General features: G+C 36.1%; 2 protein-coding genes across 2 annotated transcripts; one reads left to right on the top strand and one right to left on the bottom strand.

The window, feature by feature from the left end:
• The first annotated feature begins 1,016 nt into the window (after window positions 1-1,016).
• LOC117907083 (BTB/POZ domain-containing protein At3g56230-like) lies at window positions 1,017-1,796 on the top strand. Its single transcript, XM_034820452.1, has one exon. The coding sequence runs from the start codon at window positions 1,017-1,019 to the stop codon at window positions 1,794-1,796; it is 780 nt and encodes a 259-aa protein (XP_034676343.1).
• A 1,965-nt stretch (window positions 1,797-3,761) lies between these two features.
• LOC117907511 (protein ALTERED PHOSPHATE STARVATION RESPONSE 1-like) lies at window positions 3,762-11,474 on the bottom strand. The gene is made up of 4 exons (XM_034821059.1): window positions 9,546-11,474; window positions 8,038-8,252; window positions 6,074-6,297; window positions 3,762-5,104 (listed from the first exon to the last, which is right to left on the bottom strand). Exons 1-4 carry the CDS (start codon window positions 10,855-10,857, stop codon window positions 4,300-4,302), a joined length of 2,556 nt encoding a protein of 851 aa, XP_034676950.1. The 5' UTR covers window positions 10,858-11,474; the 3' UTR covers window positions 3,762-4,299.
• Between the last annotated feature and the right edge of the window lie 3,467 nt (window positions 11,475-14,941).

Genomic DNA, 14,941 nt, shown 5'->3' with positions numbered 1-14,941 from the left:
TTTTTATGGACTCATGATCAGCAAGGATCCCACATGAAACTGATGCCTATCATACATCAAGTGATGTTAGTTGGTTTTCAAGCTCGTTACCCGTTCTGCCACATGAAAAGTTGCACTTTAATGATTCAGAAGCATCCTAAGGACATCTAAAAAATAAGCATCAATCTGGAATAGAAGAGATTAGTGGCAGTGTGCTAGAAATCAAGCAAGAAAGAGGAGCTATGGGTGTGTCCCAGGGGGAGGATGCCAAGGTTTCGAAGAGGACACAAGCATCTTGGAATCATGGTCATGATGTAGAGGAAAATATAATTCTTCTGTCAGAGTCTATGATGATATGACTGATAAATGTGGTGGCCTAGAATCTGGAAGAAAATTGGTTCAAATGCAGGCAGCTGACATTGTCATTGAATCCTCCAAAATGTGTCATGACAGGAATATTACAACTTTGAACAAATCATTAGGTCCCAAATTCAACAAGCTGGCTAATCCTCCGGAAAATGGATCCTGCTCATTGCAACACATGGGAGAATATAAAGGGCCTCTATGTGAAGATGAAGCATCATGCCGTTTAACTAATCCAAGTCTGGAAGATGAGCAGGGGATGTTTTGTCTGCGTGAAGGGTCCTTGGCTGATATGGATTTGGCACTGGGGCAACTGAAGAAGAATGGAGGAAAGTTATGCATGATCATGGAAACTTCTTGTGTCTTCGATCAGATATACAAAGAGCATCTCAATGGCATGCGCCCCGGTGGTGATAAAATTTACCATGTCTTTGATAACCAACTTCCTGCTGTTCTGAAAAGGTTGCAATTTGATGAAGCAATCATTCTTTCTGATACAATTCAATTGCTCTGGGACTTGACAGCTCAAGTTGAGAAACTGAAAGCTGAAAAGGCATCACTGAATGAAGAATCCCGTGAATTAACTCAGGAGAAGAATGATCTCAGATAAGAGAAGGACACGCCTTATAGCAATAAATATGATATGCCACTCAGCTTGATCCACGTTCCAGCTGATGAGCCTGGTGTTGGTAGTCTTGCATCAAAACAGACAATCTCTTCGCCCAATTCTGCCAGTGCTGGTTCTCAAGGATTCTTTGACTCGTGAACCAGGAATTAAGGTTCATCATACCAATATCCAAGCGTCAAAAGTTGTGGCCTATGGTGCTGCTGTGCAGGCTGCAATCTTGAGCGGTGAGGACAATGAAAAGGTCCAAGACCTATTGTTGTTGGATGTCACCCCTCTCTTCCTTGGTTCGGAGACTGCTGGTGGTGTTATGACTGTCTTGATTCCAAGGAATACAATATGTGCAGCTTGCTATGAGAATGCTAGAAGCATAGTTGCATTCATCAACAAGTTTGAAAATGATAAGGGATTCGATAAATCCAATAACTCCACGGTCTTTCCTGCAAATTCCTCCAAGGGATTTTCAAATGCTTTGAAATGGGTGCAGGAAATGAAAGAGATAGAAGAGGAACTTAACGAGAAATTGAGCTTTCTTGGAGGATTTGCTGCCGCTTTCGAAGACCAAATTCACACTCATGTTGAAGTCAAGCCAGGCCACAATGGACCTTCTCTATGTGCACATAGAACATTATTGGCAACAAGGTCAGAGATCTTCAAGAACATGCTGGACTCAGATGGATGCAAAGCTGCACTCAGTAACACCATAACGCTCCCGGAATTGAACCATGAAGAGCTTGATTCTCTCCTTGAGTTCCTCTATAGTGGAGCCATGACTGCAGGGCAAGATTATGAAGCAGTGAACAATGCTGGGCACATGGATTCTACATGATTGTTATCCTTAACGACCACAGGCGGGTTTCATTACTCACTGCTACTCTAGATGGGCCCATACCACCTGTAGGAGCTTTGAGCAGTGCTCTTAATAGGTTACAATCAAACAGACCTCTTAGAGAATTATGAGAGGTTACCAAGGGCGTTACGAACAGATTGGCGGATCGATGCATGAATTGGCTGCAAAAGTTGATGAATATGCTCGTGGGATGGTCAGTGGTTCTGGATCAACACTTTTTGAAGAGCTTGGACTCTACTATATGGGTCCTGTTGATGGCCATAACATAGATGACCTCGTCACCATTCTCAAGGAGGTTAAGAGTACCAAGACAACAGGTCCAGTTTTGATCCATGTTGTCATAGAGAAAGGCCGCGGATATCCATATGCTGAGAAAGCTGCAGATCAACAACTTCAAAGTAGGGTACCATTCGCACCTCAGGTCCACGTGCATGGCCATCTTTGGGCTATAATGCCATTTCCCATTTCACCATCTCTAATTTGGAAAAATATTCTTTTAAATCACTTTCTTTAAATAATTTTCTAGGTCTTAGTTTGTTTCAAAATAATTTCAAACTCATCCGTTTTTCATCCTTAGTTTTTTTCTTAGATTCCAAAAATCCATTTTTCCAAATAAAATTTTGCTGCCACTCTTCTTCTTGGCAAGCCATTTTCACATCTCTTTTGATTTTTTAAAATGTTTTTAAAATAAGCAAGAATCAAATTTTGTAATTCCTAATGATGGAATTTACGGATTTGGTTCATGCAAAATAAACGGGCTTTGGTGGGGGCCCTACATCAAATAAATTTTCTTCAAAATAAAACCGAAATTGAATGAAATGTCATGCATGATATTGGTGCTTCCTTATTTGGTTTAGTGGCATGTGCGACATATCTCGTGATTGTTATTATGCACTAATCCCATTTTGTGATAGCGCGTTGCCGTTTGCTGATCAGGTACGCATCCACTCTCACTTCAGTTATCCTTTGTTGCATATTCGGATATTCATATGTGCATGATCGATTCGAGTATTCATTGATGTTCTCATTGGTTGCCATGTTAGCTTCATTTTATTAGTAGAGACCCGACTTTAGGGACTTAGAGGGGTGCTACGGTCTTTACCGTACCTTCCCGATAAGTAACCTGACCCCCGAACCCGATCCGGTTTTTTTCGTAGATCACCTTTTCCAAAACAAGGAGTCACACTTAGGGTTTTTCTTTCTTATTTTGTTTACCCTTTTAAAAATAAAACAAAAATAAGTGGCGACTCCAAGTCATTTTCAAAGAATCAATAAAAATCAATTCTTCAAATAAAAATCGAGCTCGCCATCGAGTGGGAAACGCATTGAGCCGAAATGCGGGGTCCACAATAAGTTATCTCATTATTTATATTCAATTAATATGAAAAATAAATCTATCATCTTTTTATCTCGGATATATTAATCCTAAATTAAGGTCGAAAATATATATATCTCATATATTATAAATTTATTTATTCAATCATTTTTTTATATTATAAAATTAAATCTTTGGTTAAAAAAGAATCAAAAAATATTTATAAAATGTATTGTCAAATAATATTAATATATGTATTATTTTTATATATTAAATAATATAATATAAAAAGATTTATAAAGTTTAAATACTTTAATCATAAATATTGTTAAATTATAAGAGAAATTTCAAAATTTTTTATATAAAAAATATTATATTATAATATAATTTTTTATATATATTATTTATTTTATATAAATAAGCAAACGTTAGCTGGCAACCACCAAACGTATCTTAAAGATGTCAATAAAATGTTTAACGCATGAATTCAATTAATTTGGAGGAATTAAAATTCCTTGGAGCAAATGGAGTAATGACCAAAAATAACTTATTTTAGGTAATATTAAGTTTATAAATATTGGAGTAAAAACCGACAATAATTGGGAATAAAATTAAAAGATTTAAAGGGGTGATGAATATGAGGTGATTAATCTAAACCCATAATCCAGTGGGTTGTTACGATGTTCATATGTCAATGGAAACCAACCAAACAGCTTGTAGTTGGAAACTGATGCTACACCAAAATTCAAGGGGGGCATTTTCTATACTACAAGGGTTTGAAATGGAAATCCTGTTTCCATTTTCTGAGGGTTACAGTAACAACCAATACATCCTCCTGAGTCCTGAGCAACCAATCAACCAATCAAAGAATTGCTGTACATTGTCCTACTCCTGCCTACTTTCAGGTTTATTACACAACCACTGTTCAACACAAAAGCCCCTCTTCTTCATTCTCCAAATATCCTTCCCCCATCCCCCATGACGGATCAGCTTCCAGTAATCATTCTGTTCTACAGTACTGATTCTACAACATCAGCTCCAAGTCACTTTCTATAATGCCTAAAATTCTTTCATCTGTGTAATCTTCTTCTTTCCCCTTCTTTTTTTCCTCCAACCATTCTATAAGGGCGTGATTCCACACATTGGTTTCATGCCAAAATTCAAACATTAGTTTCCCTGAGCCTCCCCGGTGTTTTGAAGCCTCACTTGCTCATGAGCTTTCAGTGCCTCTGAAGTGAAATTCTCCAAAGCCTCAAAAATAGGGATCAGACCTGCTTGCAAACTGGCAGAGGCTGCGGCGGGCACCAGTTTAATGGCCCCCTTATGCTCGGTTCTCTCTTCAGCTATTCTCTTTCTCATTGAATCCAAATCCACTCTCAGATCATCCAGTGGTGAAATTCCGCTTTCAGAGGCAACAATTGAGACCGCTGTTTTCTCTGACAATGCATCTTGCTCATGGTCAATTCTCTTCATCTCCATGCGAAGTGTTTTTAGCCTCTTCTGAAAATCCTTTGAAAGGTAATCTACTTTGAGCCTTTGAACTTGCTCCCCGTCCTGCCTGTCCCATAACTGGTGCAATTTCATAGCAAAATCTTGCAAGGCATCTGCTACTGCAGCTTCTGAAATTCTTTCCATGGATTGGTACCAATCATGACACATTACGAAGATTGCTGGAGCTCCAATCCGGCCTGGAGAGAAGGGGAAAATTCCATCATCCGTTTCTTCAGGTACATGAAGAAGGCACCTCAATAGCCACCCATTCAAGGACTCAACATAGCTCTTTTGGATGTTAACCCAATTGTTAAAACGGGTGCACCAATTCAGGAGCTCCATTTCGAGTTCTACAGTTGCTCTCAAGCTCAAATCTCTTCTAAAACCTGTTCGTGCTTTCAGAGTGCGAGTTTTACTCTCTAATATGGCTTGGAACTGCTTTTGATGACACTTGAGCATGGACTTCCACATTCTGATCAATCTACAAAATATAATGTGATTTGTCACTTAAATGTGCTTTCAGAGTACATTTGCTAGTTTAGATCAACGTAGAACAACAATTCTTTTTTCTTGTTTGCCAATCAAAAAGAAACAAAAAAAGAAGGAAAAAACATCAATGTACAACAACAATAATCACTTGTGAGAAAATCAGGGCTTTCAGACTTGGAAAACAACAAAATTTGGGGGCCCAAGGGTCATTCAATTATGAATATGTATTTGCAATCAAATGACTCATTGGTATTAGCAGAAATCCCACATGCTCTTTTCTCCCCTCTCTAAAGAAGCTTTGTGATTCTAATAAATGTTTGGCCTGGCATTTTATGCAAACTATGGTTTCCTTTTAGCACTCTATTATTGATGTTTCCACTAAAATTTTATTCAATTACCACAGAACTTAAGATTCAAACTTTTTCTAGTTATTCACACACAATATGACTAACTATTGTATGGCAGACAGATAATCTTTCATGGAAAGATTACAATTAAGACAGCAGATCACACCCCAAATTGAATACAATTACAAAAGAGAGCCTAAATTTGGCAAGATGACACCAACAGGTATTTTGTAACCAAGAGTTCAATGAAGTCAAATCACAGCACTGCAGCAGTGGGCACACAAATTTCAGTAGTGAAGTTCAGTGAAAAAGAAATCAATCCTCACATTCTTGGCAATGACTGTGAAAGCCACATTTATGCTGATTTGGAAGCAAACTTCAAGGGTGAAACCCATCATAATTTTAATAATTTAAATTTAACTATTAAAATGAAATTTAAAAAAAAAAAACAACAATAAGGGAGGAGAGAGAGAGAGCACAATGGAAAAACATGTCTGGGATTACATCCTATATGGGTTCTAGCACATATATGGATCCATACAATGAAGGCCCATAAACCATGAGAATAACAAATGTAAACTAAACAGAGAAGAGATGAAATTTAGTTACTGTACCCATGAATCAATTCGGTGAGTAGGGGCTGCAATTCTTCATCCCTCAACTTGTGTATCCTGCCTGAGATTGCATCAACAGATCTGATACAAACATTAATTTTTGTCAGCAACTTTCTTATTGAAGCCTGGGTAGCATCAATTTTACTGGACTCAGCTCCTCCGTTATCCAAAGCTCTAAGCCTCCTGCACTTCTTTTCATAGATAATCCGAAGCCTTTCCTCATCCTAAAATCACCAGAACGCATAACAAGTAAAGCAAGATTGCACCAGAACTGCAATAATATTAGCACCTTAATCCAGAAAGCAGAGCAATGTAAACAGAAAAAGATAAAAGAGAACTAACAGATCCACAATTCGTATCACAATACAAGAAGTAACATTGAATTCAAATCTGAGATTACTTTTCTAATTTTTCCCAGCAAACTTTATAACATCATTAGGTTCATTTATGTCAGAACTTCTAAAATTGACACATCATAAGCCCAACAATAAGTTGATTCTAATCACAGAATCACAACTTTGAGCATTGGAATTTTCAAAGATTTATTAAAAGAACCCCTCAAATAAGTACATACTGAACACACAGTGACCAGCTACAGGAGTTTTTATTGTGAGAGTGGAGAAAATAAACAAGGGAAAAGAAGAGAAGATAAAGCTGGAGCACTTTCTTCAGTTATTTTTGTGAGAGTGGAGACTTAGTGAGGAGAAATGGTTGGCCTGATCCAAGTCCTTTGGTAAAACACTTGCACCTTGGCAGAACTGTTGTACACACCTTCCATTCAAAGTTTTATCTCCTAATATCACCCTAACTCACCCCCTTTATGGGCAAACCAAACAGGAAAAAATTGAGAGGTTTATAAATTTTCTCCTCTCTTCACCCCTCTTCACTTCCCTTCTCCTCTCTTTACTATAGGAATGGTCAAGGACAAGTAACCACTGATAGCACCTTTCCTGGCCCTTCCTCTCTAACAGAATTAAAGAGTTATCCAATCGACAGGTGACAACATGGAGATTTATTTTTCTAGGAAGTGCGGTACACCAATGGTGATCCATCACAGAGTGAAGGACCATGATACCATAAGATCATAATGATCCTAAAGCAGCAGACTATCCCCTAAAAAGCCACTGTCGAAGCAACTTAAGGACTGCATACAATTTGGTCAAGAAAGTAACCTGACAACTAGCAATCAATTGGAGGTTGATAACACTAAGAAGAAATTGGTCTTCAGAAGCTTCCAGCTCCCCAGTGTTCACATAAGCTAATCAAAGTTAACTGCACTAACAATTCCTTTGCTGGAAAAGCAATATGTATACATGTATGTGTGTGTATCAAATTCACATAAGCTAATCAAAGTTACTGCATGAAAAATTCCTTTGCAGGAAAAGCAATATGCATACATGCATGCGTGTGCATCAAATTCAAATTTTCCAAATATCTGATTATTTCAGGACATGATTTGAGTTGGATTGGGTCGTAAATCAATTCCAATTACAGAAATCGACAATCGCTTGTTTACTAGAAAGATATGGGCTTCATCCTGTCCTTGATAATCAGAGCCCAAAGAAGATAAACAATTTTTTTCTCTTTTTGAACCATGCACTCATTTTGGAAATGACAATTAGTCTCACCTACTTCTTTCCTATATTTCCCTCCTCTAATTAACTATGTTACTCATGTCCATGCATTTGTAGCAGTGTCCTTAAATTCCTAGTCATATTCATACATTGTAAATACATGCCTGCCATAGGAAAAGACATCACAAACATGATAATAGACGGAGTACCATCCTTAGAAGAGTTTGAATTTGGCAAAATATCAAGAGAAAAAACTGAAATAAATAAATAAATAAATAATGTGTCATCTGAAGGGCCAAGTATTTGAATAAAAAATGTGTCGCTTTTATACAATTTTTTTTTCTCTTTTTTTCCCCCTTTTTTGGTAGGTTCATGTCCACACACACATACCTTAACTTCCTTATATAGTTTCTTCTCCCATGCATACAACTTGTCCAAAGTTGATGAAAGTTTGTTTGGCTTCGTATAGATATCCTTCCAGGAATCCCCATAGTAGGCTTTTGCCATTTTCATTGTGCTGTAAGCCATTTGTACAGACTGACTGGATGGAAGGTGTGAAGATGAGGTTGAAGGGGCTATAAGATACAAGATCCTGGACAAGATCACTGCATGAAAACATGCAAACTCCAGTAAGCACCCAGCCAAATGCCTGTTTGTGGGATATAATCTTCATTTCTTCAATGAAGTAAATCTATCAGCTCAAAGAAAAATTCTTCATGAAACATTAAAGGAAAATATAACAGAGATTATTGGGGATGGACTAACATTCAACTTAAGAAGGTCATGTTTTACTTCCAACTCTTGTTTGTATCTCCATGAAGTAATCATGGATATTCCACTTTACAACTTCTTGTAAATGAGTAATTTTATATGATGCGCTTAAAAGATGAGTAATTTTGTAAATATAGGCTCAAGCAGGAGGGAATATCTTATAGTGTTAATTTTAAATATTTTACCCTAGTATATGTTTCTGTACATCAACACATCATAACTTCCAGAGAACAGACTAGAGCAGGAAATAGTATGGAAAACAGTTCACTGCACCGGGCGGGGGGGAAGAAAAAGAAAGAAAGAAACTTCCAGAGATCAGAATTGAATAAAAGAAGCAAATAACATCAGAAAAGAAGGTAGAAAAGAAAGTAAGGAATACTCATTAAAATGTTAATATTTAACACTCAAGCTGCTGATGTGTTTCCCCATCATTTTTGTGAGAATCTTCATGTGTTTTATTATGCATCCCCATTTGCAATCTCTTCTATGAAAAAAAAATACATTGTTCCTGTTTCCTCTGGAAAAATGTTGAACTCTTCAATGATAACCATTCATACAACTACAATCTCTAGGAGACATTAAAGATGTATTGGTTAGTATATCAGAGCTGTCCAATAAAAGACAATAATCAACGCAATTGATAGGAAGCATAAAAATAAAATTGAACTCAAAGCTATATCTAGGATTACAGATGGCAATAGCAAAACCTTAAGCAATAGAATAACAAAAAAGAGATGCAAGAAATACAGAGGCAGCTGCTCTGGAACTGGTTATGAAAGGTGCTACAAACATTTTTTCGGGAACAGAGAGTATACATGCAAATAAATTTTAATAGTAACTCTATCTATTTCTCATTCTAAATTTCGGAAGAACGGTTATTTTCAGTTCACCTTTTCACAGGATCTTTCCACTCAGAAGGCCATAAGGCTCAGAGACAAAAATGTTTTTCAAAATCCCTTTCATCATGATCATACTGGTGAAAACATTAGTAGCAGCATGTAATTCAATACGTCTTTAAATTGACGGTGCATTGGAGATAGTGTCACAACACAAAATTAATAAGCAATGAAAATAACCACTCAGGCAATTTATGATAAAGAAATAAACTGCAATAATCGAAATCCAACCTTTAAATACAGTGCCTCTAGGCTGATAAGGCAACTTGCCCACCTCGAGCAACATTGAAACCTCTTTCCCATAACCAGATGCTGTCTCAAATTCATCCCTGATTTCCTTGACAACCTCCTGAAGGTCTCGTGTGCCATGGGCAGACAATGTCGTCATGCTACTCTGTTTGGAGGATTCAATATCATGCACTGATGCCTCTTCAAAACTGACCGATTTTTTCTTTGTCGACCCCTCTTCAGAGCTCATCGATACAATGGTATCAGGGCTGCTCTTTATCTCTTTTCCTTCTCTTCCTTGGGCTGATTGCGTGTTCTCACTCTTTTTTGATGGCACTGTCCATGAATTGTCTTCACCACGCTTCACTGGTACTGCCCTTGAAGTACCTTCGCCTGAATTTCTATTTACATAATCATTCAATTTCTTTTCTTTTTGGTGAACCGCTTTCGTCACTTCTTGCTCTGTTTCATCTTCCAAATCGGGAATTCCCTCTCTCTCCCTCACTTCCTTCGAATCAGGACTACTACCTGCAGCTGATCCGTGTCTACTCTGTGAATAATAACTTGGGTAAACACTATCATATGAATCAAATGGATTCAAAAAGTCCCAGGCAGAGACCTTGGGTGAAGGAGGGGATGGTGGAGCAGCTCGAGGACTCGGTTGTGAATTATAATGAGGATCCCCATAGTACCCTCCATTCGCGTATGGATAGCCTGGATAAGCGTAACCAGAGTTCCCCCATTGCTCATTCTCCGTTGGAGATCTTTGCACCTCCTCGTACACCACATTTGGTGGGGCAGGAGAGGACTTCATGTAATATGAATATGAATTCATTCCAGGTGGGCTCCAACCCATTGGAGGAGACGAATTATACCGCCTCTCCAATTCTGGAGAGTCCTCGATATGAATGTGACCAGATGAAGAACCCAATTCAGATTCCGACCCAGATGATAAATGCAGGTGAGACCCTTCCCCTGCGTCCTCTTCCGGCGTATGAGGCGAAACTGTATGTGGAATCGAAGTTGACGAAGACGAACCTTTATTATTACCACTATTATTCCTGTTTTTCCTCTTTCCTTCCTGTGAGGGCAACGTGAGAACCGGCGAATCCAACGGCGAAGTGGCACCAATCACGAGCTCTTCGTCGACGAATCGGCGAAGAGCATCACCAACATCCTTCAAGGATCGGAAGTAAGAAATGTGAGCGGAAGCGAGAGCGTAACGGTGCTCCGCGGCGGCCCTGATCAACTCCTTACGCTCTCTGCAAAGAGTTACCAACGGATAATCATCAACCTTGGAGCCTCCGCAGCCCATATCAAGCACCACCTCCACCACCACCACCGACAAAACCCTAATCCAAACCCTAGATCATCTCCACCAGCACCACTCGCACACATCATCGCCTTCCCTCCCGTCCATACAAATGCACAATACAAACACAACCACCAAGCATGCCGAACCCCAGCGCCTGTACACCGGATCCGAACAAGATCTATATAAACAGAAACCGAGTTCCAGAGACACACACAAACCCTAGAAGAAACACAGAAAAGTAGACGACGAAGAAATATATGCTGCAACAGAGGAGAAAGTAGACTGAAATCTGACCGTTTAGATTGATGAAATGGACTCGTTACCGTCCATGCGAGAGAGAATGAGAAAGAATGGTGTGAATCGATGAAAGAGAGAGAAAGAAAGGAAGAGCGATTTGATTGTTTTTATTGAAGTAGTAGTTACAGTGAATTGTGGGGAAAATAAAAAATGGAAAATGCATGGAGATGTGTGAAGCAGGAGAGAAGTTTTGGGTGAATTGAAAAATGGTTTGGGTTTCAGAGATGCGCAGAGTTGCAGAAGTGTCGTGGAACCCGCCATTGGTAATGGTAGTTGTCATTATTATTGAAACCCACTGTCTCTTTCTTTCTTCCTCCCTCCCCCTTCTCCCCCTCTCCCTCCTTCTCTCTCTGCGGTTATTCCAACTGGAATGATTCCACGCGCCTCCTTCTTTTTCCTCTTCTTTGACCAAACTACCCTCCCGTGTTTACATTGAATCGGAAATTAATTCATTTTAGAGCCGTTGCCAATAAAATCGTTCTTATGTCGTTTATTTCAAACAAGGTAGGTCTTGATATATTTTATTACTAACAATACGACAAAATATGTAGTATATGTTGTTTATGTTTGTAACCATTTTGGAAACTGTCTTTAAAATTTATTTCTTAAAAATAGTTTTCAAAAATTAATTTTGTTAAGGAATTTGGAATTTGAAATTTGACATTTTTATATAATTTTATTTATGATATTTTATTTTTAATTATTCTTCATATTTATTTCATTATTATTTAAAACAATCCTTAAAAATATAATTGAAAGTTATTATATTTCTCAAAAATAATTTTTTTTTGTTTTGAAAAATATGAATTATTTTCTATTTTTTTCTTTCCTAAAAATAGAAAACTATTCTTAAAAATACTTAAAGTTGATTTGATCATATAATTTAAAAATAGTTTTCTATTTTTTAAAATAGAAAATACTCATTATTGTTTGAAAATAAATTTTAAAAATAAATTAAAATATAACAATTAAAAAAAAAAGTAATAGTTTCACTAACTTTTAATTTTTAAATTTTAAAATAAATTTTAAAAATAAGTTTAAAAAAAATATGATCAAATCGATATTCTTTTTTTTTTTTGTTTTTAAAAGCTTGTAAAAACAACTCTTAACTATTTTTTAAAAATGATTTTTATTTGATTTTGTTTTTAGATAACAAAATTAAATAGGATTATAAATTTTTAAAAACAATTTTCTGTTTTAAAAATCAAAATATTGTTTTTAAATTATCGGATGAAACCGACACTTATAAACTCTTAAATTTTTAAATTAAAAGCACAGTTTTAGAAATTACAAAGAATAATAATCAGAATTATTTTAATTTTCAGGGATTACAAAAGAATGACGTAATTTACTTTCCAGATACGGCTTTCTGGAATACAATTCTTTTCAAAATGCAAAGTTTTGAAACTTTGAATCTCTTTATTAAAGAGACCACAAATATTATTCCATTGAAACGTGTGATAATGTTTTGACTTACCAGAACATTGCGGAATTACCAAACTGCCCTCCACGTGGAAAAAAATATATATCACATATATTAAAATAGAGATTAGTTGTTTCATGAAAGAGACGTGGACGTATTTATAAAAGGGGGTTGTTGTAGTTAAGTGAAGATCTGATAGACTGCCCACTTTCCACCAATCAGGAAAGCTCTTTTTAAATGGGTTGGGCTGATTCCGACCAACCGGTTGGACCCGCTGGGCCATGGGCCCACAAACCTTACCAAAATCAACTTTTCATTGGATCTTTTGGGATCTTCAACTGGATTCCGTTGTTGTTTTATTGTTTGCAAATTATTTGGACAAAAGGGTAGTTTTGTAATTTGGTATGATTGTGAGAGATTAAATGTGGTAGATTATTTATTATTATTTTTTTGTTTAAACAATAAAAAATTGTTAATTTTAAAGTGGTCGAAGGGGGGCAAAGCAAATTCAATATATTCCCATTGTCGCATGCCCTTTTTTTTAGTGGACAAATTTGATTTGATGAGTGTTGATCTGTTTCCTAATGTTTTAAATAAATACATGTCAAAAAATGCATTCTAAGAAGTTTGACGTGGATAATAAAAATAATATCCCGTTGGGTAATTATTTTTAAAAATTAATTTTTACAACAATTTTTTAAAATTATTAGTATTATTTGAAAACTTAAAATATTTTTAATCTATTTTTAATAATTGTAAAATTAATTTTTATATCCAAAATTTTATTTTTAATCATTATATATATTTATATAATTATAAAAAACTTAAAATAACTAAAATATATTATCTAAAAATATTTTATTTTTTATTTTGAAAACAAAAAAATAAAAAACAAAACAAACTATTCACCAATTCACACATCTATTTTCCTCCTTTATTTTTATTTTTGGAGGCCTTATTTTAGAATAATAATAATTAATATTATTTCCACTTTTATTTATTTTTTAAGTAATTAAGGTAAAATGTTTAGTACAAAATTATAATTTTAGGCTCAAATTAAAATTTTAATAAAAAATAGAGGAGGATAAGTTTGAAGGCAGAAGGGCGCTCTACTCTATACATAGAATGGGGGGCTATGAGCCGGAGTTTGACCGCAGCCGTGGCTGTGATGTATATCCAAAATAATTATAAAAAAATCAGACCATTTGTCAGTCAGTGGGCGTCATCATATCATCGTGCCCGTTCATATCCTTCTTTTCTTTTTCCCGACACTTTGACTTTTGCCTGCTTGTCAAATTTTATAACCTTCCTTTTTCATTTTTTAATATTTTCTTTTATATATATATATATATATATATATATATATAAATTCTTTTCTTTTCTTTTCTTTTCCCTTAAGTTACATGGCAATTTTGCTCCGTTGTTTTCCCATGTATATAAGATTGTGATAATGACATGTGTAGTTCAAACTACATGTGATGGATTCATTCATGGTGCTTTCGCATGCATCCCACGTGGCTGTCCAACGACGCGTTGAAATGCAAATTTTAGAATTCAAAGATTTCGTGGAGAAAGCTAGAAGCTACCACCAAACGCGGCGACATTCGGTGGAAATTTTTTGTTTTTGACATTTGGGACGTAACAAAAAGGAAGTTGGATTTTAATTTAATAAAAAAACTTTTATTAAACTTCATTTTAATTTATATTTCCATAATTAATCTAAATGAGTACACAAAATCAATGAGCTAGTTGTGGCTATGATTGATGATTTGTACATAAAGAGATTAGAGATCACATCATTTGATCACTGTTAAATTTTTTACCCCCATGCAGATGATGGTGGGTGCCCCATTCTCAACCAATGGTGAAAAGCACATTATGAACGAATGAGAGAACTCCTCCTAAAAAATAAGCACAATCACAAGACATGTAGAAAACCATCTCATAAAGGTTTGAAGTTTATTTTTGAATGGGTTTTTGATCTTAAATCAACTTGGACCCGGTTCTTGTATAGAAAGGTCTCAAATTGTGAAATTTTAACCTATTAAAGAAAAGAATACCAGCTTGTATATTGCCTTTAAAAGGCTCCTAAATGCTAAAAGAGAAAAAGATGAGTAAGATGGCATCTGCGAAAATAGAATAGGGGTAGGGAGAGTCGAAGTTGAGAAAAAGGCCTTTTCATAGCTCTAATGATGGAAACCAAGCAAGGCATGGCATGAGTAGTATTTGACCCCACAAAGAGGGTAAAAATAATGAACTTTATCAACAAAAAAATGATGATAATGAAATGGGAGACCTGAGGAAAAAGAAGAGAAGGAAAGGAAAGGTGGGGTAAAGGCTTCCGCAGGAATGATGAATTCATGA

This window comes from Vitis riparia, chromosome 18, assembly GCF_004353265.1.
Source record: "Vitis riparia cultivar Riparia Gloire de Montpellier isolate 1030 chromosome 18, EGFV_Vit.rip_1.0, whole genome shotgun sequence".
Lineage (NCBI taxonomy): Eukaryota > Viridiplantae > Streptophyta > Magnoliopsida > Vitales > Vitaceae > Vitis > Vitis riparia.
This window is presented reverse-complemented; position numbering and strand designations above follow the sequence as displayed.

What these genes read in the sequence shown, in the direction of transcription:
- LOC117907083 (XM_034820452.1), top strand. Translation starts at nt 1,017, where the DNA reads ATGAGCCTGGTGTTGGTAGTCTTGCATCAAAACAGACAATCTCTTCGC.
- LOC117907511 (XM_034821059.1), bottom strand. Translation starts at nt 10,857, where the DNA reads ATGGGCTGCGGAGGCTCCAAGGTTGATGATTATCCGTTGGTAACTCTT. An exon ending in TAGAGGCACTGTATTTAAAG is followed by an intron (nt 8,253 to 9,545) that starts GTTGGATTTCGA and finishes GTTTTCATGCAG; the next exon opens with TGATCTTGTCCAGGATCTTG. An exon ending in AACTATATAAGGAAGTTAAG is followed by an intron (nt 6,298 to 8,037) that starts GTATGTGTGTGT and finishes TGGTGATTTTAG; the next exon opens with GATGAGGAAAGGCTTCGGAT.